This window comes from Xenopus laevis, chromosome 2S (genome assembly GCF_017654675.1).
Source record: "Xenopus laevis strain J_2021 chromosome 2S, Xenopus_laevis_v10.1, whole genome shotgun sequence".
Taxonomy (NCBI): domain Eukaryota; kingdom Metazoa; phylum Chordata; class Amphibia; order Anura; family Pipidae; genus Xenopus; species Xenopus laevis.
The window spans coordinates 28945713-28972500 of record NC_054374.1 but is presented as its reverse complement, the minus strand read 5'-3'; the positions used below and the strand labels follow the sequence as shown (position 1 = coordinate 28972500).

Sequence of the window (26788 nt, the reverse complement as noted above, 5' to 3'; positions counted from 1 at the left end):
GCACCTTTGTACTTAGATGAGTAATGAATGAAACATACACACAAATCTGTGGGTTCTTTGTTCTAGGCCTATATTTTACTGAAGAGAAAATTATTACCCAGGTTACAAGGCAATAGGCGAAATAATACCACTTTTCCCATAACCCCCATGGAGATCTTGGTCTCCATTATGAGGAAACTCTACATTGTATAATGTGAAATTATTGTTGATGAGTTCTTACTTTAAAATCCAATGAATTGTTTGTCCATTTCATTGATCTGTAGAAGGGAATATCTTTGCCTGAGTACTTGTTAAGTTAGGTATCCCAAACCCAGAACAATCCCCAAGGTCCAAGTCGTGGCTCATTCTTCTGCCTATAACAACCACCTTTCACTTTGGGAGAAGCCCTTGGGTGCCACCAGCTCTTATCGTTAGAGGACCAGGGAGAGAGTTCTGGGCAGGCAAGGGAACCACACGTAGTACACAGAAAGAAGGAGTCATTTTCTGTTCCCTGACAACTGAACATGTGCCCAAACTCACGAAAATTACCAAAGCGTTGGTCTCATTCTGAAGATTACTAAAGCGGCTGAAGATGGCACCCGTGAACTATGATACCTGAATCTGCAACAAGGGTTAAGTAAAAAGTTAGGGCCATTTGCCGGGGTACCACTGTAACAGAACAACATGTAGACAATTGGGCAAGATGGTGGCAGTAGGACAAGACAATAGGGCAAGATGTAGATGGTGGTACATGATAAAAACAGTAGGACTATAATGTGACAGTAGGACAAGGCTGAGATGCAGATGCAGATGACAAGAAAAAGGAGAAACCCAGCCTGCAGATCTATTCCTGCATTTCTATGGTCTGGTTCTGTAACCTGTGAAGGTGCAATTCTTCCCCACTGGAAAGTAATTTCTGTTTTAAATGACCCGTGTGACAGGGACAAAGGGCTGATGGGTATTTCCTTCTGCATGCTGTAGGAAGGGAACAATAGGAAGAGTAGTGACTTATTAACCGTTCCCTAATGAGTCTCCCCAAACTTCCTGACATAACTCACACTATGACACCGGGGAAAGGGAGCACAGAACAATACAGTATGTGCAATTTCTTCCAATTATTTAATGGGGTCAGGTCACAACACTGATGCAGAAGATGAGAGATATCAGTGGATAGAACGGATGGCAGTAGATTTTTTTTTAACAATCTGTAAGTAGGGACCAGTTCCTTGGGCCATGCTTCCACACTTGGCTTGGTCCAAAAATTCAGGCTCAAGTAAATGTGAGCATACACAGGCCCACATTGGCTGCCAACTGGCCACTTCAGTCTAAGTTGTCATCTTATTGGTCCACATATCCATTTTCTGTCTATGGGCAAAAATCTAAAATTGCCCAATTACTGCAATGAGCTGATGTCCTCTTCAAAGGGGTCAGCATAGGCAAATGTTATGATGCAATTATTGGTCTGGGGTACAAACTATTTGATTTTTCTGATCTTTAGAATAGAGCTTAAGTCCATGTCTGTACAAACACCTGAAAGGCCCATACACATTGCTGGACTGCTATTCAACCCACATCTTAGCATACCCTGTTTGCTGCCCCATAAACCCTCCAGAGCAGTCAAGCTGGGGGTATCTCCTGCTTGCCTTTGGGTTTTAGAGGGAGGCCAGGTAAATCCATGAAATATTGTTTTTATTAAAAAAATTGTACCCCCCATTAACTGAACCTGAGCTTGTCTGGCCATTCAGATAAGTGGTGGGAGTGGCTTTGTAAATGCCCCCCAGTATTTGTGCTTACATATTGCCCTGTAATGAAGTACTAGAGTGTAACTCATGGATAGGATCTGTGGGTTGGACTGGCTATGTGAGATCTCCCCAGTTATTTGTGCTGAGATATTGTCCTGTAACTATAGACTGGAGAGTGCCTCATAGGTGGAATGGCTATGTGTGTAATACCCAGCAGGGTCGGAACTAGGGGTAGGCAGAAGAGGCATGTGCCTAGGGTGCAAGGGGGTTGCCAGGCATGTACCTTCCCTGTCACCTACCCCTAGTCCGGCAAATGTTAACTCACAGAAAAGTGGCAAGCGAGTTCTGCAGTCTAACGTTTAAGCACTCATCTGTGCACTGAGAGGGGTGTGGGGGAAACCCATCTGGCCAGATTGCCCAGTCAGCCTGGCCAAGGACTGCCACCGAGTTATTTTTGATTGGTAATTGTTCTATCATTTAAGCCTGGAGTGTACCTCATGGGTGGTACTGGCATCTGAGGGTTTCCCAGTATTTGTGCTTAAGTGTACAGTGATGCATAAAAGTTTGTGAACCCTTTAAAATGTTCTATATTTTTTATGAATCAAAGTTCTAAAAGTATATGAAGAAAACCTAATTAAATAAATGAAACAAAAATGATTATTTTTAGTCATGTATTTATTGAAACAATAATGATAAAATAGCATATCTGCACGTGGCAAAAGTGATTGGTGTGACCCCCTAGTGCAGCAATAACTCTATACAGAACAGTATCCTCACAGGAACCTCTCGCTTTAGGTCCTTTCACAACATTTCAGCTGGATTAAGGGTCAGGACTTTGACTTGGCCATTCCAGAAAATTCACTTTAATTTTCTTAAACCATTATTTGGTAGAAAGACTTACGTGTTTAAGATCGTTGTCTTGCTGCATGACCCGCTGTCTCTTGAGATTCAGTTCATGGACAGATATCTTGACATTTTTCTTTAGAATTGTCTGGTATAGTTCCGAATTCATTGTTCCGTTAATGATGGCAAGCCGTCATGGCCCAGATGCAGCAAAACAGGCTCAAACCAGACCACTCCCACCACCATGTTTCACAGATGGGATAAGGGTCTTATGCTGGAATGCAGTGTTTTGCTTGCTCCAAATGTAACACTCCTCATTTAAGACAAAAAGTTATATTTTGGCTTAATCTATCCACAAAACATTCTTACAGTATCCTTCTGGTTTGACAACATGATCTTTAGCAAACTGCAGACGGTCAACAATATTTTGGGGTAGAGCAGTGGCTGTCTCTTTGCTTCCATGCCATACACACCATTGCTGTTCAGTCTTCTCCTAATTGTGAACTTATGAACATCAACATTTGACAATGTGAGACAGGCCTTCAGTTACTTAGAAGTTAGCCTGGGTTCCTTTGTACTCTCGGACTATGAGACGCATTGTAGTTGGAGTTTTGGTCGATCACTTCTGGATAGGGAAACAATGGTCTTTCTCCATTTGTACACAATCGACTGTTGATTGGTGGGGTCTTTGTTGGATCCCGGTTCTTTCAATAAAACAGGGTCTCTCGCTCACACCTGATTGTCATGCCATTGATTGAAAACACCAGACTCTGATTTCACCTTTAAATTATATGATAATCCTAAGGATTGACGTAAGGTCCCCATAGACGCAAAGATTTCTCTTGCCGAGCGACCGATTTTAGGGAAGCCCGACCAATCCTTCGAAATTATCGTGCGGTTAGTGGGATTCGAACGATCGTACATCTTACGATTTTTCGCCCGACATCTGTCAGGAAATTGATCGGCCTGGTCAAAAAATCTTTGTCGGCCCCAGTGCAATCTATCTATGTTTGCAGGGCCAAGCAGGCCCTTTGTTTTCCTGGCAAATTAGTCTTTTTAGTTGATGGTAAATTCGTACGATCGTTTCGAGAAGATTGTGGTCTCACGATCAGGATCTGATCTTTTAAAAATCTCAACATCTATGGCCAGCTTTACTTTTGCCATACGCAGATCTGTTATTGGATCATTTCTTTTCAATAAATGCATGATCAAATATAATCTGTTATTGTGTTGTTCGATTTGTTTAACTAGGTTTTCTATATCGACTTTTAGGACAGAAGATCACACAGATGATCACAATCATTTAAAAATATAGAAATTTTTAAAGGGTTCACAAATTTTCAATTTAGTACCATTGTATCTCATGGGTGGGCCTGGGTATGGAACTGGCTGGCTCAGTTCTCCCCATTATTTGTGCTTATGTAATGCCTTGTAATGAAAGACTGGATTGTACATCACAGCTTGTACTGCCTCTGTGAGTTGCTCCTCATATTTAGATACTAAATTCTGTGGCAAAATTTAATTGGGGATATAGCAGAACCCTTTCTTCTCTATGGTGAGGCAGAACTATGGGCCATGTGATGACACACAGGAAGCAATTACATTATACACTTTGAGTAATTGCAATAATCTTTTCTAAACCCAATGTATCTTAGTAATGTGCTGAATAAATAGCCTGTATCCTATTGATCATCCTAAGGTATGTCAGCTCAGGAAGTGCACATCATTCTGCCTGTTTGGATCAGTCCTTATTATCGAAGGACTCAGATAATATCTGGTTTCCTGCATTTACTCCAAGGTATATTTACAGCTGGATTTCTGCCAGGAATAAAACCGGTTGGGTGATTGTTAATTATAGTCGGCTCATTTTCATATATGTTCTTGTTTTGGTCATATTATCAGTTTTGGTCATATTATCAGTTATCCCCAATAATTTCATGGAGTGGAGAAAAGGAGCCCCCTGCCAGTGCTAGGACATTTGCACAGGAGAAGTCCTGGTGTGAGCGGCCATGTCAGTCAGTAAGTAATAAGGTTTATTTAGTAAAAGTAAAAGTTCATTTATATAGCACTTTTCGAAGCAAAGCTACAAAGTGCTTTACAGACAAAAATAAGTAAAATAAACATCCAATAAAGAATAACTCATCATTTCATCCCCGTAAATCAATAACAGCAACACTATATTACATCAGATTTGACTCACGCTACTTAAAAGCCAAAGTATAAAAATTAGTCTTCAGTTGCTTTTTAAAAATATCAACAGAACTGGCTTGTCTAATATGCAATGGCAAATTATTCCAAAGTCTCTGAGCATATGTGGCAAAAGCACAATGACCTTTCCCCCTCAATCTTGTTCTAGGAGTCTTTAACAGCCCTTGACTGGAGGACCTTAGCAACCTAGTGCCATTATGAACAGTCAGCAACTCCGAAAGATATTCTGGAGCCTTATTGTGTAAAGCTTGGTAAGTTAGCAGTAACATTTTAAAGTCAATCCTAAACTTCACCGGAAGCCAATGAAGAACGGCCAGCACTGGACTAATATGATCAAATCGTCTTGACTTTGTTAGTAGCCGAGCCGACGCATTTTGAACTAACTGAAGCCGATCCAAAGATCTTTGACTCAGGTGCATAAATAACGAATTACAGTAATCCAGAAACAAATGCATGAATAATTCTTTCTGTATCCTGAGAAGAAAGAGCATGTCTAATTTTTGCAATATTTCTCAGCTGAAAGAAACATGACTGAAAGAAAAATTTAACTGAGAATCAAAAATAATACCCAAGTTCCTCACTGACATGTGCTTCTGACGTCACGTGCATGATGAGCAAGTTGCAGTATTAGTTCATTATGTGCCCCAATATGGCTACTCGCACCAGGAGCTCGCTCACGGTGCAGATGGCTTAGCGCTGGAGGGGCATGTTGGGTACTTGCATGAACGACTGGGGTGGGCCTAGCACAAAACATGAGTAGGGGCCTCTGAAATGGAAGCCCTGGTGGGTACAGTCCTGTACTAGTCCAGTTGGGCAGACCCATGCCCAAACTGGACCCTCAAGGTAAGAGCCGTCTATAAATCCTCCTCTTCCCGCTGCTGGAACCTACTGGCATTGCCCCAGTCTTAGGCCCGACCTGGTACCCGCGATAACCAGAAGCGCTGTCACTCCAGATCGCATATTAACCAGGTCAGGGGGAAATCCTTAGGTGGGGGAATGCAATCGGCCTGAAACCCAGGCAGTGTTCTAGTGGACAGCCCACAGTCAGGGGTATTTCCACACAAAACCCAACAACCTTGCGGGTATTCCTCAGGTACACAAGTTTCTCAGTCAGCACCCTTCACCTCCAAATTCTTTAACCTGGTGCACGTCCAACGGCTTCCACCTTCCATCCGTTCAGTCAAACCATATTAGATATTGACAGCACCAGTCAGTAGTTTCTTTTCTTAAAATGCCTTTATTAGGACATGGGCTCTGACCCCAAACATTTGGAAACGTTTCAGACCGTCCTCTGGCTTGAAAAAAAACAGAGGACGGTCTGAAACATTGCCAAATGTTTGGGGTCAGAGCCCATGTCTTAATAAAGGCATTTTAAGAAGAGAAACGACTGACTGGTGCTGTCAATATCTAATATGGTATTCCTCAGGTACCCAGAGACGTTTTCTGGAAAACAATACCGGCATTCCTATAAATTGATCTTATTCCCATATTAATAACATTGGCATCAACCATCATTTTTACAGGCCAGGGCAGTAACATACCAGATAATTATTCCCCACACTCTGACTGAATAGAGTAGGATCAAGCTCAGGCTTCATTTTAAACACACCCTCAGCTGCTCCATATCAGCCCACATCTCATGCAGCTGATATAATATTCAGATAATAAGTGTTAAAGGTCACATTTCCGGTGTCTTAACAAGGATTGACAACGCCCACTTCCGCCCATTCCTTGCAGAACCAGCTGCTCCCACCGACCAATAGCCAGTCGTCTTTTATTCCTAACTAATCTCGCCTTTTATCTCGACTCTAGGCGGGGTAGAAAGACGGACATTTCTTCAGCCAATCAAAATCCAGCAGACAACGGCAAGAGGCGGAGGTTATAATAGTAAAACTCATATTGGAGAAGCTGGGTAACGCAATAGCCAATCATAAAGCAGTATCTATAAACGCAAGCCATTGAAAAAGTAGTGGGGGGGAAGCGCCGAGTGGAGACTGAGGAGATCGACAATTGGTTAGCTGCGTCGTCTTTTTCTCCCCCTTCTTCGGTAATCCCTGAAAAGTGATTGGTTTCCAAGGCCTGGTGAGTGACGCGGGCGGGGCGAGCAGAGAGCAGAACGTCATGAAGGAACTGACAAGATACCGCCTCCTCTCCTGCCCGTATTCTCAGAGCAGATTTACGCATTTTCAGTAGCGAGCGGCTCGTTGGCCGCGTGGTGAGCTACGTCATTGAGCAGAGAGGGAGGAGAGGATTGCGGGGAAAAAGACCGACTGGCAAATGCGGTCAGTCGGACGGAGAGTCACAAAGGGAAAGAGACCGAGCAGGAAGCGGTTACCGGACACGAGTACGGGGGAAATTACCTCATTTCACAGCCCCGCGCGAGGGATTTTCGTACAGCGTCGAGCTGAGGCGCAACGAGAACCGAATTCCTCTTCCCGGTGACTCCATAGCGAGCCCCGACCCTGACAGCAGCCGCCCGGGGCCTCACAGCGCCTCTATCTCCATTGTCCCCGTGTGAGGAGGAGCCATGGCCTCAGCCTGTGCCCACCCCCCTCTCCGTGCCCGGCATTAAACCCCCACCTGCCCCTGCTGATACCCCCTGTGGGGCAACACCCATTGATACCTCCAGGCTCGAACTTTTGCCCTTCAACAATAACCCCCTAGACCTTCCTGCTGCTGATGAGAAGCCCTGCCCCTGTTAATAGCCCATCTGGAGTAGTGAGCTTCTGCCCTCAATATCCCCCTGGGGCAGCTGCCACTGGAGCCATTGCCTGAAACCCCAGTAAGGGCAGCGGTTTTACAACCCTGGCCGTGGCGCAAAATCCCAGCAATTTGTCCCGCTGTGCTACTGGATCTTTCCACTAGTTCTGCCCAATAACCCTCCCTGTGGTGCAGCACCACTTGCAACTGAAGTATTGCCCCTCCACAACAAGCATTGGGCAACGTCTTGTGGAAGCTGCTCTTTTACTGGTCCTTCACCCATTTTTGGGCCTGGAAACTGCACCAAATATTCCCATCACAAAGGAGCAGTAGCACCGTGCCCCTGTTACACACTGAGCATCATCTGTTGCTCCAGCAGTGACAATCCTGTGGCCCTTACACCTGTGACTAAACTGCTTGTCTCCAGCTTTTCCACTACATGGCCTACTGACACTTCTGCTGCCATATTGTGTCCTCGACTGGAAGGAGCCCGAGGGATGGTCTATAAATAGTGACTGGCGGAGGGGAGAGGTGACAATACAAAGGTGGTGGGAGAGGGACCACCGTGTCTGGTAGGCCCCACTGCTTTCTGTAAGGGCTGAGAAGCTTATTGTGCGCTGGGGCCTTGATGGTCTTGCCCTCCATCTGGCTTTGATCTAGAAGAGAAGGAGGTGAGGGAGGAGCCGGAGAATCATGTCGGGAAGGCCGAGAACCACTTCCTTTGCAGAGAGCTGCAAACCCGTGCAACAGCCGTCATCTTTTGGCAGCATGAAAGTCAGCCGTAAGTATCCCATCCCTTTGTAGCATTGTGTCTTTCACCCGTAACTCCCTGCAACCCTGTTCCCCCTCCCCCCGCAGACTGCAAAATTTTGCGAAGCAGAGGAAACTGGTACAATAAGGGGAAATATGCCTAATAAAAATGCATTGACGCCCTCGTCCTGCAAGTAAATCACTAAATTAGCTCAATTGCTTCGTCCCAAATACCGTATAGGCCTTGTGCATTTAGGAGTTATTTTTGGAGTTTACTGAGGGCCGCGGAGCTTCCAGTCAAGGATCAGGGATGTCACTCAGTTGCCAATATGGAGTTTGGCTACAACCCTGAGGTTGGACACCCGTTCCTTTGAGTCAGTGTGTGGGCTCCTGTCGAAAGCTTATTTGGGGTCTGTGGAACGCAAAATTCCCCGCATTGACAGCTATAGCCCACATTCTATTTTGGTACGGTGTTTGGCACAATGGCCATTGCACATTAAGAGAGACCCGCAAAATATTCAAAGCTTCCAAACTGTCACACTCAGGAATGTTGGAGGTCACTAAGCTGGAGATAGGAGCCTATAGAATATACATAAATGTGATGGCCCGGAAGAGATTCCCTGTCACCTGTTTGTGTCATTACTAAGTGCAGCCCCTTCTGCTTAATGTGTTTCTATAGAGAGAGCTGGGCCCTGTTTCATGTAGAACAGAGGTTTCCTTAATATATGGCCTCAAGCCCCACAGTTGGGTAGTTCAGCTTTCAATATACCCATATTAAATTATATTAAGGTTACCAATGTATGAATGTCATAATCCTCCACGGGTACCCAGGACACAAATAATCACTCACCCCAAATCTTCCCCTAACTGGTCTTTGGGCTGGGCTCCCTTAGCTCATAACAAGGTTACAGATATAGAAAAATATTAAGAGTGACAGTCACCCTGCTATAGTTCCAGGGGTACCCAGGGCACAAAAAAAAACACCCAAAACCTTCCCCAACTGGCCTTTGGGAAGGGCCCCCATATCCTGTGCTAGAGGTGTGTGATACACTGCAGTACTGTGCCTTGCCACCCCTGCAGACAGAGAGAGTTGCTGAAGTAGACATTGAGGTATCTCTCTACACATCATAATGTCATGTTGCCTATATATAATGCCCTGTGTTCCTGCTGTCAGTTGTAAGTGCTGAGGCAGCTCTTTCCTTTTGATGATGTGCAGAGAGCTCTGCACCTTGGTGATCAGTGCCGGCCATTTACATTCCATAGATTCTGCTGCAGAAGGTCCAGCCAGGTTGTCTAGGACCCGTTGGTGGAGTTGGCAGCCAGGACACCGTTAACTCCATTGCTGCTTCACTATACTCTTCCTTTGAAGCTAAATGGTTAAATACTACACCAACCCAATTAGTATGATGATGGTCCCGTGGTTCATATACAGAGCATTTCCTTTCTCATCCCCCCCCTCCCCGTACCCTGCAGTCCCACGCAGTTGCCTCCTGTCTGGGCTCGAGCAGCAGGATTCATACATTGCTCGTGAATGTGTTGCTGTCCTCAGAAGACAGGAGTCAGCCCCACCTTAAAATTCAGATCCAGTTCCCACGCAGAGCTCTGAGCTCCAGTTATAAATGCCCTCCTCCCTGCCGTGTGCCTGGCTTGCCATTGTCTGGCTTTGCTTTAACGCGGGCATCTGCTAATTGATAACGGGCCCCCGGGATGGAGTGGCTTCTCCTTATCCAACCACACCCTGTTTCACCTTGGCTAGACAAAAAGAGCCAGCCGCATGTCTGATACCCTTGTTCATGTGGCCCAGGCATTCGAGCTAGCTAGTTGGCAGTGCCCTTGGAACCTACCCTTGTGCATTATTGCAGCGCCAGTTTGCATCACCTCCCATGAGCCCTGCGTCAGGCACATCTCTCAGTGCCTTGAGCCATTTACTAAAGCAAAAGTGCAGTGAAATTTCCCTGACCCTGTGTTCTGGGAGAGAGGGTCTAGCTAAACAGTGCAAAAACCTGTGGCTTCATGCTGAAATTATTATGTTGATTTTCCACCATTTACTGAGCTCCACAACCTTCAAAATGAGGCCTGTATGAAATTATCCCCCTCTCTCTCCCTGGCTCTCACTGCAAAACAGGTTTGAAAATGCAAACAATTCACCCCGAGCTTCTCGTGCAGAATTTATATTTTTAGCTTTGTCATTTTCCTTTCTTTTCTTGCAAGGAAAAGGGGCCCTTGGCCATGCCGTGGTCTGGTGTGCACATTTCACTGTGGGCATCATGTCTTTTCACTGGGGGAAAGCTGCTTGTGATAAAAAAATAAATAGATAAAAAGAAGCCACTTACTCAAAGGCAGAGGGGGGAGGACTGGATGCCCTGGGGATTTGCTCTAGAAGTCTGAATATTTGAAAGCCACAAAAAAGCATTTTCTCAGGGAAAGGCTGTGGTGTAGGGATGTCTGTGTATTATACGCTGCTGAGCTTTGATGGGGGAATGTATTAAGTGTATCCCTTTAATTCTGCTGCACCATTTCCTTTATAGCCGTCTCTGCATGCACCACTGTGTAGTTAAGAGTGCAGCACCGTGCATTGGTGCACTCTCCCCGGCAACTGTGGCTTCTGGGTTTTGCACTGACACACATTTCCCATGTGATGTTCTTTTTTTTTAGTCTTAGTGGGGGGTTGGGTAATCAGGGGTAACCAACCATTGATTGGATACAGTTGGATCAGTTCCTTGTTATTCCTCCATTATTTTGCCTTATTAAACCCCCCCCCCCCCGATAAAAGGTTTTATATGTAATTACATGCAATGGGTCGCTTTCCTAAACCAGAATGGTGTATTTGCTTCAGGGGCTCTGTTATAGTTTATTCAATACTGTGCTGCTATGGGGGCTGCCATTCATGTCCCACTATGGCTAGAGCCCCCTCAACCCCCCCCCCCAACAGTTATTCATAATACACTGGTTTTATTACCTGAGTGAAGTTAAACAGGAGGCGCATGTCCTTCACAGCTCTTATAGGCTGCAGATGGAAAGGTTCTAACTATAGGGGGGTCAGGAGGTCCTAATTCATTTATTTCAATAAATATTGGTAAAACAAGTCAAACTCACACTTTGGTGTGGGCATATTTAAGGTGACCATAGGATTTTTAAAAAATCTTGTTCTCTTAGGACCAAGCTTATCTTGAAACAATCGTTTAAATATACGATGTGTCCATCAAACAAAAACACCTGTATCAAGGAATGTCATCTAGTTGAAGCCAGGAAAACTTGTGGCTAGCTGCCTGCCCAGCAAATAATTGGACAATGGATACATTTCACTGTGACAGACGAAAATCTTCTAACCTGGTCGATCAATATTCTGACCGATGTTGGATAAAATATCAGATGCACGATCATTCAGTGCCCACTAACCTCACGTTCATTTGATGGATTTGTCGTATCGCACAAGAATTGGTTGTTTGGGAGATAAAAATCTTAGTCTGTGGCCACCTTAATATTCTAGTATAACATCAGCCAGTCAGATGTTTTCTTTTCTCTACCACTAAATGGCATGTGCTGGTTGGTTGCTGGACATATCACAAGCATTGCCCCTTTTGTCCCAAAGCAAGTCAGGCCAGTACCCAATAATCAAGACTCTATAGATCCCTCTAGAATTTTCAAAACAGCACTGAAACATGCCCCAGCGTTTGTATTTAAAAAAAAAAAAAAACCCTGTGTGCCATTTAATCCATTAACCAAATCAGAAAGGAAGGGCTGGCGTGGGGCTTGTATGTGCTCATGACAGCATTCCTTTATTTGCCCATGTGCCTTTTTTCAGTCTGCGGGCACACATACATGCCTGAGTATGGGAGGGACTTGCCAACCTGTGTTAAAATCTTTAAAGCAAGCATAACTTCAAAAAGAGCGCAGACACCAAACTGCTTGTGGTTATGGAACCCGTGGGGCCAGTTGTATTGTAGCTGCAAGTAAACATGAGCTAGAGGTAGGTGAACCCTGAAGCCTCGTACACACACACAGCAAGAGACTGGGGGCATCATTTGATTTTGACTGGCAATGGCAGAACCTGGGCAAATGCCAAAAGATCCCCCTTTTTGGCTGTCTCTACCCAACATGGCCACCCTGGTGATGGTCTGAATCTTGCTCATCTGATTGCCCCCCCCCCCCCCGCCAGATACCTGTTGGGCAGGATGTTGCTTAGGCCCCATACTTGTTCTGCAGTGGCAGCTAACATTAACCTGTCTATGGCCAGCTTTAATGCTATGCATACCAACGGATCTAGGACTTTCCAGAAATTGTGGGGCTCAGCCTGACACTTGGTACATATTCCTGGTAGCCCAGTCTAAAAGCTGTTTTAGATGGTAGATGTGAATTCTTTCATTTGCTGTTTAGGGATTTCTCAGGGTGAATTTTACCCCCAAATTTCTATGTGTCTATAACCTTATTATGAGCTAAGGGGGCCCAGCCTTAAGTCCATTTAGGGGGGGGGGGGGTGAGTGCTTATTTGTGCCCTGGGTACCCCTGGAACTATAGCAGGGTGACTGTTACCCAAATGATTCTATATATCTGTAACCTTGTTATGAGCTAAGGGGGCTCAACCTGAATGCCAGTAAGGGCCCTGGGTACCCCTGGAACCATAGGGTGACTGTTACCCCCAATTTTTCCATATATAACCCTATGAGTAGGGATGGGTGAATTTGACCTATTTCGTTTCGCCAAAAATTTGCCGCCGGCGAAATTTCGCAGACGCCCATTAAAATGTATGGGCGGAAAAAACTTTTCGGTTGCGCGTCTATTTTTTTTTTTAAATTTTTTTTTTGACGCACAACGCCATACAAGTCTATGGGCGTCATTTCCGCGTCAAAACAAGGCTACTTATGAGCTAAGGGGAACCAGCCTGAAGGCCAGTTAGGGGGAGATTTGGGGTGAGTGCTTTTGTGCCCTGGGTACCCCTGGAACTATAGCAGGGTGAGTATTACCCCAATGTTTCTATATATCTGTAACCTTGTTATGAGCTATGGGGGCCCAGCCTGAAGGACAATTAGGGCGAGATTTAGGGTGAGTGTTTATTTGTGCCCTGGGTACCCCTGGGACCATAGGGTGACTGTTACCCCTGATTTTTCCATATATCTGTAAACTTATGAGCTAAGGGGAACCAGCCTGAAGGCCAGTTAGGTGGAGATTTGGGTGATGCTTATTTGTGCCCTGGGTACCCCTGGAACTATAGCAGGGCGACTGTTACCCCCAATGTTTCTATAAATCTTTAACCTTGTTATGAGCTAAGGGGGCCCAGCCTGAAGGCCAGTTTGGGGGAGATTTGGGGTATTCTAGTGTAAAGCCACTGCTCAGTGCTCCTGAATGTGGGTTGTACCATAGCTTGCATAAACATTTCTCCATGTTAGTGTGGAGGTAATAGGCAAATAAACACTTATGTATCAGGGTTCCTGTGGAATGTCATGACTCCTACACAGCAGAAAAAATAATCGTGTGTGTGTGTAAACAGAGTTGTGTGCAAAGAGTAGTACTCTCTTCCCAGGAATAGTAAGGAGGGTAGGTACTGTGGTGTAGGAACTATAGCAACTAATTAGCACTTCGCATTTACTGGCCCAGCAGTTTCCATAAATCAACTGATTGGATGCTGTGGGTTTGTAATAAAGGGCAGTTATAGTATTAAAATTAGTAGTCTGAATTTGATTGTTTGCTATGGGTTACTGATTTAATGCAGTTGAATAACACATGTATAAACCTGATTGGTTGCTAAGGGTTACTGACAAGGGAATATTGAGATTATTTGAGAGCCAGTCTAAACATACTGTATGTTACCATAAACTGCATTCAATATGTAACCTGTATGTACAGGCTAGAAGTTGGCTGAATGTGGTGCCTTGCTGTTGTGACACTTATGTCTGTTGCTTTCTCTGCACTGCTGCCTCTGACTCCTGAATCAACTTCCCAATATCCATTCATTCCTCATTGTCACTGGGTTTATTGTTCTGTGTAACTGTCATTGTGTCTGTCTCTTTCTCTGCACTGTTGCCTCTGACTCCTGATACAACTTCCCAATATCCGTTCATTCCTCATTGTTACTGGGTTTATAGTTCTGTATTACTGTCATTGTGTCTGTTCCTTTCTCTTCTCTGCACTGCTGCCTCAGTCCTTATTCTCACTGGATTTATCGTTCTGTGTAACTGTCATTGTGTCTGTCCCTTTCTCTTCTCTGCACTGCTGCCTCTGACTCCTGATACAACTTCCCAATATCCATTCATCCCCCATTCTCACTGGGTTTACAGTACTGTGTAACAGTTCTGGGTAACTCATTTTTCTTTACTGTTCCCCATTCTAATTTGCTATATGCACCCTGAAGGGCAAATCTTTGAGCTCCTAGAATGGGGAGAAATGAGTTGTTTCTCACTGTATATGCAATAGTTCAGCAGCATTGCTTTGGAAAGGTGCTAGAGGTGGGTGCTCAAGAGGTCTCCCTTGTGCCCATGTGAGCTGTGAGCACCCAGTACTGGAGTTTTCATGGAAGTCCTGAACTCTGTAGTGATTGGGCTCAGCTGCTCCACAATGTAGCCTGATGTTTAGAGTTAAGTCTGCTCATAGGTCCTCTGTGCTACTCACTGTTGGGTGAGTGATATGTGGTCCTAACCCTAACGTCTCAACCTGTGCCAACCTACCCTCTTTGATGACATCATAGGTGATATCATAGACAAGTGGGGCAGCTGTGAGTGGGGAGGTTTCTTGACACTAGTTTGGCCTTTGAGCTACAGCTGTGCCTTTAATGTTGCCCCGACCTACCTAAGCTGCAGGTTTTGGGTCTAACTTTGCCCCAGTCCTCTAGAGAAGGAAGATGAATAAAGTGCTGCTACTTATGTTGGATAAACACTTGAACATGAAGGGACCGTCTTAATGAGTGTTTTCCTATAGCAGTTCCCTGAAGCCATGGTGTCTTTGTTCTGTTCTCCTACCCTGGCCTCCTGTTCAGCAGCAACAGCCTCTCTTTATCGGTCACTCACTGGCAGCTGAGCGAGTGACAGTTTGCTAAATGGCATGACAAGTGTGTCTAAGTGTGCCCTTCACTGCTCCCTTCTGCTCTTGTGTGTGTAAAACAGTCATGAGTGTAATTGTGTGCCGCAAGGAAGCTGCCACTCATGTAGATGTCACACTGCTGCACTTTCTGTGCGAGATGCACTTGTGCTTAGTGACTTACTCGTGGGAATCATTACTCCCTGACAGCATGCATTGTATCACGGGTTGTATCTGGTTCTGCCGCTCCCACCTGAAACAACTTTCTCAGATCCCCTTCTGTTCCTTAAGTGGCCTAACTTAATAAGCCATACATAGTGCATGCACCATAGAGCTGCCGTATGGATGCACCTCTGCCTTTCTGGTTGACCCCAATTAGTTTTAAATGCTGCTCAAACCCCAGACATCACTTTCTCCTTGTGTGGAACAGCCTCCTATGTTTGCTCATAGTCTGTACAGAGAGACAACATAAAACTATGGCAGCATAGGTATTCCCCTGTACTAAGCACAATTCAGCAGGAACAGCCGCCTAAGTTAAGGTGGCCATACACGGGCCAATAAAAGCTGCAGACAGACCGTGTCGGCAGCTTATTGGCCCGTGTATGGGGCCCCGCGACGGGCTTCACCGATCGAGATCTGGCCACCCCGATCGGATGGGACAGAGAATCCCGTCGGATCGCGGCCGCATCTATTCGTTGATGCGGTCCGACCGCCCGTTTGGGCATCGTTAGGATCCGATCGTTGGGCCCTAGGGCCCACGATCGGATCAGCCGATCTTGCCCACCTCAAGGTGGGCATATTGGAGGGAGATCCGCTCGTTTGGCGACATCGCCAAACGAGCGGATCTCTCCATGTATGGGCACCTTTAGAGTCCTGCAGCTGGTCAGGTACCCATGTGTTACCTGAAAAAACCTGCGGTACCCTGCAGGTTGTGGGTAGAAGTTCTGGGTGCGGGTATAGTCGCGGGTCGGGCCGTGTGTATTCTCAATAGCGATTTTTTACTTTTTTTTTTTTTTTTGACCATGCATACTTCTGATGATGTCACTTCCGGTTTACAATGACAACACTTCCTGATTCTTGATCGTCAACGGGTCGTGGGTCCAGGTTGCGGATAAGGTACTTGCGGGTTGGGTCAGGTAGCGGATACAAGCGGGTAAGAATGCGGGTCAGGGTTGCGAATTGCAGGTTGCAGATACGGGTCGGGTACGGGTTCCAAAAAATGGACCCGTGCAGGACTCTACCCTAAAGTTCCCTATAGACGCGACGATTCTTCTTGCCGAACAACCTATTTTAGGGAAGTCCAACCAATCCTTCGAAATTATCGTGCGGTTAGTGGGATTCGAACGATCGTACATCTTACGGTTTTTCGGCCGACATCTGTCAGGAAATTGATCGGCCAGGTCAAAAAATCTTTGTTGGTCCCAGTGCAATCTATCTATGTTTGCAGGGCCAAGCAGGCAGCTCCCCTTTGTTTTCCTGGCAAATTGATCTTTTTAGTTGATGGTAAATTCGTACGATCGTTCCGAGAAGATCGTGGTCTCACGATGAGGATCTGATCTTTGAAAAATCTCAACATCTATGGCCAGCTTAAGTTTGCTCATAGTCTGTACAGAGAGATACCATAAAATTATGGCAGCACAGGTATTCCCCTGTAGTAAGCACAATTCAGCTGGAACAGCCATCTGCTACAATTTGTTTCCTTTAAAGTTATTATATTCTGTAAAGAAGTGTATGAAAGGCATTTGATACGTGGGACATTTTCTCTCGCCACTATCTATGCTTAGGGCAGCACATCTCCTATAGTTCTCTATGGGAACAACTCTATATGTTTGATGACATCAGAGCCCCAAATACCCAGGGTGCCATAGTCCCTTGGTCAGTAAAAGCAGAATATATGTTCCTTCTCTCTCAGCCAAGCCCCCCTGGAACCCGCTGTAAGTCATCGCATTATCTCTGTTAAACATTACCCAGCCCTGTGGGTATCATTAGCGGTTCAAGGACTAAGCAGTGACGTTCAGACTCCCAGTAACCTTTACTAAGGTTTGTATGTTTGCTTTCCTGTGTGAGTGGGGCATTCCTGCTTTCTCATGTGCACTCTGGACTGAACCTACCGAACATCTATTGCTTGTGGGTTTGAGTCACTACATTTGAATTGGAGCTGCCATGTTTCAGATGGGGAAAATACACTTTCACTCTGCAGCTCTATCTCTCCGGTTAGGTGCTGGGAAGGGTGTGCACAACCTCCGATTGTAGCCCTTTCTGACAGATGGACCCCATTGTTTTGTTGTGCAATGTCTCTTCTTTGTGCCCCCAAGCCCCATCCACATATGTTGCACTTTAGAGGCACCTTCTACTTTTAGGCCTGAGTTACTAGAATCAGTGGTCCCCAACCAGTAGCTCGCGAGCAACATGTTGCTCTCCAACCCCTTGGATGTTGCTCCCAGTGGCCTCAAAGCAGGAGCTTATTTTTGAATTCCAGGCTTGTAGCCAAGTTTTGGTTGAATAAAAACCAGGTGTACAGCCAAACAGAGCCTCCTGTAGGCTACCAGTTCACATAGGAGCTACCAAACAGCCAATCACAGCCCTTATTTGACATCCCCATGGACTTTCTCATGCTTGTGTTGCTCTCCAACTCTTTTTACATTTAAATGTGGCTCACGAGTAAAAAAGGTTGGGGACCCCTGTACTAGATAGCGCAGGGGAGTAGGCAGATTGGGGCAGGTCACTGCGGGAGCTACTCCTTTAATATACGATTGCCATGCAGCTTCCCCTTTAATATAGGATTGCCACACAGCTTCCACTTTAAAATAGGATTGCCGATTGGGTTACTGCCTTTTCTGGAAAAAAAATACCAGCCTTCCTATATATTTATCTTTTTTCCTTATTAATAACATTGGGATCAACCATAATTTTTACCGGCCAGGCTGGTAAAATACCGGCCAGGTGGCAACCCTAATTGCCGTGCTGCTTCCCCTTTAATATAGGATTGCCATACTGCTTCCCCTTTAATATAGGATTGCCATACTGCTTCCCCTTTAATATAGGATTCCCATGCTGATTCCCCTTTAATATAGGATTCCCATGCTGATTCCCCTTTAATATAGGATTGCCATACCACTTCCCCTTTAATATAGGATTGCCATATCGCTTCCATTTTAATATAGGATTGCCATACTGCTTCCCCTTTAATAAAAGATTTCCATACTCCTTCCCCTTTTAATATAGGATTGCCATGCTGCTTGTGTTATGTCTCTGTTGGAAGGTGCTTGTCTATGAGGGTATATTTCCCATGATCTGTGGCCCCTGCTCCATCTGGGGCCACTCTGCGCACACCCCATGCTGCTGTACTGCGCTCCTTCCTGTGTTTGTGTAAACAGTGCCGCACTGGGGTTATTGTTGGGCTGGAAGCAGCCTTGAGACATCATGCAAGAATTTGCTGTGGCAGCCAACTGTCTGTTGCATTAAACTGCTGCTGCGTTTGATATTTCTTCCCATCTGCTTATGAATGAGACATGTTTTCCTTGGGTGCAATACTAGCATTACTCTGGGTACTGCATGTACTGGGAGGGCAAGAATTCAGCAGTGGAAGTGTATATACTCTGACAGAATGGGAAGAGAAGGGTAAATATGCTGTGAGGATGTGGATAAAGGGGATAACAATACTCAGGGCATGTTGAGAAAGGAGAGGGATAAAGATATTTACAGGGAATGAGGGGGATAAATACACTTTGAGTATATGGAGCAAGAGAGAATGGGGATAACTCTATTCTGAGGATATGGAGGAAAAGAGGAGGGGGATAAATATATTCAGAGGAAATGGAGGAAAAGCAGAAGGGTAAATATATACTTAGAGGCTATGCAGGAAGAGAAAATGGGGATAATTATACTCTGAGGATATGGGGGAGTGGGAATTAATGCACTTAATGTACTAATGTAAGGATATGAAGGAAGAGAGTTGGGGGATAAATAAACTTGGAGAATATAGAGGAAGAGTTAGGGTAGATATAGTCTGAGTATATGAAGGAAGACGAGTGGATAAATATACTTGGAGAATATGAAGGAAGCAGAAAAATGTACTTGATAATAAGGAGGAGAGATAAATATATTCAGGAAATGGGGTGAGGGATAAATATACTTTGAGGATATGGAGGGGGGGATAAAAACATTCTGAGGATATAGAGGAACGGGGCAAATATACTTTGAGAATATGGAGGAAGAGTGGAAGAGGATAAATATAATCGGAAGATATGGAGGAAGCGTAATCATGTACTTGTAATCATGGATATAGAGGTTGTAGATACTGTAAATATACTCAGAGGATATGCAGAAAGAGTAAGCCAAATAATTTACCTAAAGGATATAGATGGATGAAGGGGATAAATATACCCGGAGCATATGGAGAAAGATGAAGCAGAATCATTTACTAGGAGGATATAGATGAAGGGGATAAATATACTCTGAGGATATGGAGGAAGGGAGAAAAGCAAATCATGTACTTGGAGCAATGAGTAAAAAGATATGTATGTGTGTGTGTGTGTGTATATATATATATATATGTGTATATATATATATATATATATATATATGTGTGTGTATATATATATATATATATATATATATATATATATATGTATGTATATATATATATATATATATATATATATATATATATATATATATATATATATATATATATATATATATATATATATATATATATATATATATATATATGTATATATGAGGAGGAAAATGTTGATTACATCTACCAACCCAGTCCCTTGGGGCATTAAACCCAGTCTGATGCTGCTGATCATTATCATCATCATTTATTTATATAGCGCCGTCAAGATATGCAGTGCTTTAACTTAGCAGGGAATAAATGGTGGATAACAAACAAGGTTTGTAGAGTACAATAGGATTAGAGGGCCCTACAAATTAGAGTTTACAAAGTGAAGGTTAGGGTACAATTGAGACATTAGGATTTTAGAAACAATTTTGTGATTTATGATACAGCAATGATTGATTAATTAAGGTACATTGAATAAGCTTCTTTAAACAGGTGGGTCTTTCTACTGGAAAGTAGGAGAAAGTTTGACAGCTTGAGGCAGAGAGTTCCTGAGAAAAGCAGAAGCCCGAGAGAAGTCTTGTAGACGAGAATGGGCAGAGGAGAAGCGAGACGAAGATCAGAAGCAGAGCGGAGGTTTTGTGAAGGAGAGTATTTGAAGATCAAAGATGAAATATAGGGAGGGACTTCATTATTAAGGGCCTTGAAAGTGAGTGTTCGTAATTTAAATTTGATCCTAGAGGAGATTGGGAGCCAGTGAAGGGACATACATATCGGAGCAGCTGATGTTGAGCAGCAAGATAGATGAATGAGTCTAGGAGTCGCATTTAGAACAGATTGGAGTTGTGAAAGGTGACTTGTTGGAATACCTGCAAGGAGTAGGTTGCAATAATAAAGGCAGGAGATGATGAGCGACCGAATCAGTGTTTTGGTTGATTCTGAACTTAGATATGGTCGTATTCAGGCAATGTTGCGCAGTTGAATCCTACAAGATTTTGCAAGTGTTTGAATGTGTGGTGAAAAAGACAGATGTGAGTCTAGGATAACTGCTGATGCACCGAGAGATCTGCTGAGGGGTTTGTTGAAGGTTTGCTGCCTTTTTGCAGAAATTATAGATTTCTAGGATACAAATTTCATCAGATTCCCTATACATGTTGCCTCCTTTTGATAACCGCACATTCTGGTAGATAAAAGGAATATCCCACATAAAGATAAAAGGAGGCACAGAGCAGGGTTTGGCTTCACTTGCATACTATTTGGCTGTTGGCTTTAATGCCTCTGGCAGCTGTTGGTGCTTCTTCCCTGGCAGTGGGCAGGGTACAGAGCCATTTGTGAGGCTAAAACACTTTCATCACTCAGCAGGCCTGAGGATTTGCAGATAGGTAGCTCCGCCCCTACATTGATTAAATAATATGGGTGAGTACATACAAAGGGTTACACCAGATGCACCAAAGGGTTACACCAGATGCACCCCCCCCCAGAGTTCGTTTAGGTCCCTGCTTTTAAGTGAAGCTGCAACATCTGTCAAAGACCCGATCAATCCGGGCCCGAGTGAACCAGCCTGGAAATCAACCAACACCCTCAATGGAAATATCTGGGGGGTTCTATTCTGTCACCTGAGCGGCCACTTACAGCAGGGGATCATTTTGGGAGCAAACGGCAGTGTTCTTCCTGACATTTCACTGTTAACCTTGGGCATGTGGTCATATTCCTGCTGATGTACAGTACTGCTAATTATTAACTGCCCCTCCATCTTCCATTGCACAAGCACAGGCTCACCCGTTCTCTTCTCAGCTCCATTTTTTCCCTTCATCCATATTCCCAATTAGGCAATGGTGGTTACACATATGCAGACGCTAATAAAACCGACTGGTAGCAACAGGTCGCAGGACTGTTCCATATCCGTATGGTGTGTTGCTTATACACTACTGCTTTTTTACTAAAGCATCCTTCCTTGCCAACACCCGATCATCTTCTTAAAGTCAGATGGTAAAATATACTATATTTATAACAAGGGACTAACCTGGCTGTAGCCCCATAGTGCAACATGAGTGCAATGAATAGTGCACTAAAGGGGCAGTCCCCCCTTGTGCAACATAAGGCTTCGGCTGAACATACTTTTTGCCTTTTGTTTTAATCACAAAAAAAATCATACCTTTTGATATTTTGAGCTAAACGGGGGAACTGAAGCTCTTCCACGACTGGTTCTTTACGAGGTAGATGATTAGATTTCCAGTATGGGACGCCTTTCCCGATTACCCTTTGGTGTGGTTGTTTCGGTAGAAAGAGTCCATTAATGCAGGAGCGTTGTCTGTGCGTCGGGCAGCTACGGCCTTAGCAATGATACACCACCAGGCCCTCGATGGGCTCGCAAATCTCTGGGGGAATACACTACTTTCATCAGAGTAAAGGATGTTTATTATAAGATCTGATTTGGACAGAAAATCATAATTTCCACCATTTCATCAGATGCAGTGATGTCTATTTAACTTTGGTGCTGATGGTGCTCAAATTCTCATATTCTCTGGCCTTATCGCCTAAGTCAATATTTTGGCTAATGCCCAGGGCAACTTGGGTTGCTGCTTATGGTTTTCATTCTTTTGTTGCATCTGCCATTGGCAAGATCACGTACTGATGGAAGTTTCATGGTGATGAGGTGATTTTTCCTGTCCTGTGATAAATTTTGCCGGTTAGAGTACAGGTATGGGACCCGTTGTCCAGAAACCCATTATCCATAAAGCTCAGAATTACGGCAAAGCTGTCTCCCCTAGACTCCATTTTAATCAAATTCTTTACATTTTTAAAACTGATTTCCTTTTTCTGTGTAATAATAAAACAGTAGCTTGTACCTGTATCTGAAGATTTAGCACTAACAGTGGCCAATGTTCTGGTGCCTGATGGACAAGCCAAACCAATATCCAAGTCTTCTGCCAATAACGGTCAGCTCATCTCCCGCCATACTTACACACTGAATTATTGGCAAGTCTATAGGCCACCTTTAGGGTCAGAGCTAATTATTGATTATAAAGCATTAGTATTTATTTTCTATTTGTTGGAGGATCTACATGCTAGTGCCTGTCACAGTCTGGGACCCTCCTGTGGGACTGGGGGATTATGGAATGCACTGCACATGAATGCAAAAAGCAAGGTTCATTGATTCATGCAGTGCCAAATCCTTGGTGACTCCTAGTAATTTTCAGCCTGTGCCAAAAGATAAACTTTCCTATTCTTATACTCTTTTTCTGTTCTTTCTTCCTAGGAGATAAAGATGGCAGCAAGGTTACCACAGTAGTAGCGACCCCAGGCCAGGGGCCCGACCGACAGCAAGAAGTCAGCTATACGGACACCAAGGTCATTGGCAACGGATCATTTGGTGTGGTGTACCAGGCCAAACTGTGTGACACGGGTGAGCTAGTGGCTATCAAGAAGGTGCTGCAAGACAAGAGGTTTAAGGTGAGTATCTTCCTGAAGGGCTATTGGGGTAGATGGGGTAATTTGCATTATTGGATGATGATATGATTGTAACAATGGGCTGTTAGGATCATGGGTGCAGGTAATACCTAACCTTGCCCTCCAATGTATCTGGCTCCCTAATAGAGGACTGTAGATGTGCGTGCAATTGGACCTTTGTTCCCCTTGGGTTGGACTATCCATGTTACACAGTAGTGCAGGGCTCCAAAGCCCCAAGTGTTTATAGTGATTTGTGTTCCTCTTCTGTTGGTAAAAAGAAAGACTTACACTCGCACACCCTGGCCGTCCAGACTTCAGCGAATCCCAGGTGCTCGATGCTAGAGGGAATGGGCAACCTCTGAAACAACGTAGGAACAAGACACACCGGCACAGCATGGGTAAGTTCAGCAGGTTAAACCTTGCTCGTTTATTGCGGATGCAACGTTTCGGGGCGTAACCCCTTTCTCAAAGGGGTTACGCCCCGAAACGTTGCATCCGCAATAAACGAGCAAGGTTTAACCTGCTGAACTTACCCATGCTGTGCCGGTGTGTCTTGTTCCTCTTCTGTTGGTACCCTACTAACCATATCATAAGGAACCCCTGGCTGGCCTAGTCTGTAAGTAATCGTTTCATTTTGGGATCTCCTTCCTGGCAGTGATTGCTTCCCGTTGCTCCTAATATCTCCTCTATAATAGGAATGTTATATTTAAATTCCTTCTGGCATTTATGCTGACGTCTATCATCAGATATTTGCCAACCCAGAGTGCAACTGGTTGTTTCTGTTCCCACCCAGCCCTGTTCCTCAAACTCTAAAATTCAGTGTTCCTATTACCCCTCCATGAGGTTCTTTTCCACTTGCATCTAATTGTGTTCACGGGAGTTGGTGTGGGGGCGGCTGCGTTGCTGCTATTAATAGGGGTGTTGTGCAAGATGCGCTTGTTGGCATGCCTGATAGCGTTCTGTTCCCCCATCTCCCTGTTCCATTCATTCCTATGCCAGCCTCTCCATTAACCCTATCCTGCCAGCCGCCACAATTTACATAATTTAAGTGTATGTAGTCACCAAATAACTGGACCACATGGGGTTAATGTCTGGATAGGAAAAAATCTAGAAATTTATTAAGGAATTGTTGATTACTTTAATTAATTGGTTTAATTAGAAGGTTCTTTGCTTGTGCTATCCCTGTAGAGCTCCCAGCTCAGTAAGAGGCAGCACAATGCCTATTTACACTGGGATTCTGGGAATACAAGACCCCAAATATCACAGCTAAGGGGTAGCCCACTGGGTCACAGCAGGAGGACTACGGGCTACCCCCTGGAGCCACAGTCACAGGGGATATTGATAGGGCCATAGCAGCAGGGGTAACAGGTATCTCTGGGGCCACAGTAGTAGGGCTATAGATTGGGCCATTGCAGAGGTGGTAAGGGGTATTGCTGGGGACACAGTGGCAGGGGTAAGAGGTATAGCTTAGTTCATAGCAGCATGGACAAGGGTTTTACTGGGGCCACAGTGGTAAGGGGTAAATATTGGGCTATAGCACAGGGGTAAGCGGTATCACTGGGCCTCGGTTGTATTTGAAAGATCAACATTTGTTGGGGGTTGTGTGCCTGGATGTTGTAGTGCAACAGCTGTGGCAGAAAGCAGGTCCCACCCCCATTGTACACAAACATTTTTATTTGGACAATAACTGAGGGCCTTCAGGACAACGTGGGGGCAGGTCACTTTTCTCTTTCCTCAGGCTGGGCCATATAAAAAGGGTGCCCCAGAAAATGTTCCATTTCCAGCGCTTAATTTGCCATCCCTCCCTCACCCACCGTCACAACAAATGGCAAGTGCTGATGTGCCCTCTAACATACTGTTTCTCCCCTATATACAGCCTGCTAGTACCATCTGCTTAACTAGCACATAACTCTAATCACCCATGTACCTATCACCTCCTCCATATATTATGCCACCCTTGCAGTCATCACTTCCTTTATGTACTATGCCACCCATATAACCCATACAGTATGTCAGTAGTAAATGATTTTGTGTCCGTCTGGATTGGGAGGGAGACTGACCCCCAGCAGCACTCTCCAGTACCGGGAATGGGTAACTGGGAGTCTGGATTAGGAGGGAGACTTGCTGTATCATGACCTCCGCCAAACCCCCCCACACACACCCCCCAGGCCATGGAACCTCTAATCCCTGGGACTGTGTTGGGACTTGTGTATTTACTGCTCCAGGCACGGAATATTCATCCTAGTGGGACAGGCAGGTCTGTGTGTGTCTGTGATGTAGTCTGGGTATCAGGTCTCCCATTTTATTCCATAATCTCATTGGCTTTCATTCCAAGTCCCAGCATGTCCCTACAAAAATATTATGAGCTGTTTCCTGGGTGATCTGCTTTAGATCTGATTGTGGAAGAAGGATACACAGTCATGTGCTCTTAATGTTCCTGGGGGCCAGTGATGCTTATATGGTGACTCCCCAACATTACTGATTGGTTGAATATACCCCCCCCCCATTTGGTTGAATGTAGCACCCCACCCTAGTGCCTGATTTCTCTAGACCGGCCCTTCCTGTCAGTACAGACACTGTGGGGTTAACCTCAACATTAAGGAGACTATATATGTGAAAGGAGTATGATTTTTGGGTGCTCCTGTAAAATCATAGTGATGTTGAGGTTCCCATGGGACACAAATTATTGTCTAGTCTTGTGGCAACTAAGCCAAGGGTTTTCGAGGGTACCTCTATCATGGCTGGAGCCTGTCTCTGCCGACCCACCCTGCCTTGGCTATCTCTGTACTTGTTCTACCCAGTGTACTCTGTATACATTCTCTGATACATTGGGGTGTGCACTTATAATACCCCCAAGAGTGATTGTCACTTATTTGCCAAGGCCGTGAATCTTCCAAACAGCCAGGGAGGCCAATACCCCCTTTTCTCTTGTGCCCCCATTTCTCTGAGTTCAACATGAAAACAGGTGGGAGGATGTGGCTCTCCAGGGGGGCCGGTGTGTGCATCTCCTGTTGTGACCAGGAATCACATGTGCTGCTCCAGCCCCCCACCCCTTTCCCTTCTAATGCCAACCACATGCCTGGGATTAGTGCTCTGAGACTGCAGGGCACATAGATCAGTAGAGAGCGCTAACAATCTATATAGTCACACCCCTGACACAAACACACTCTAATATGAGCATTAATCCAGTGCTTACAGGGAGCATTGTACCCCTTGGTGTTGGGGGGAAGCTTTCATTTCATTCATCCCATGCTTGTCCCAAAGAATGATGAATGGGCACCATGTTCTGCTGGACTCCCAACAACACAATGTGCCGGCTATAATAACTACCTGTGCCATTCATAATTGTGTATGTTGTACTTGGATATTTAGCTTTATGAATGGGCGGTGCCGTAGTACTAACTTCATCAAGAAGGCACTGTGCCAGCTATAATGCCTTCCTATGTTCTTCATGAATGTCATACCCTAATGTTTAGCTTTATGAATGGGCATTTTATGGTCACCACAAGGCTGGAATGAAGTGGCTAAAGGCTTTATT

General features: G+C 44.8%; 1 protein-coding gene across 2 annotated transcripts in view; it reads left to right on the top strand.

Annotated features, from left to right (window-relative positions):
- Nucleotides 1–6608: 6608 nt before the first annotated feature.
- The window catches only part of LOC779056 (glycogen synthase kinase-3 beta-like), a 43555-nt gene continuing 23375 nt past the window's right edge, over nucleotides 6609–26788 (top strand). Inside the window, exons 1-2 of one of the 2 annotated variants that reach the window (XM_018249008.2) lie at nucleotides 6609–8253; nucleotides 23060–23253. In XM_018249008.2, coding sequence (XP_018104497.1) covers nucleotides 8166–8253; nucleotides 23060–23253 — 282 coding nt within the window. In that variant the 5' untranslated portion in view covers nucleotides 6609–8165. The remainder of the gene's footprint in view (nucleotides 8254–23059; nucleotides 23254–26788) is intronic. The other variant, XM_018249009.2, reaches the window with a different exon arrangement.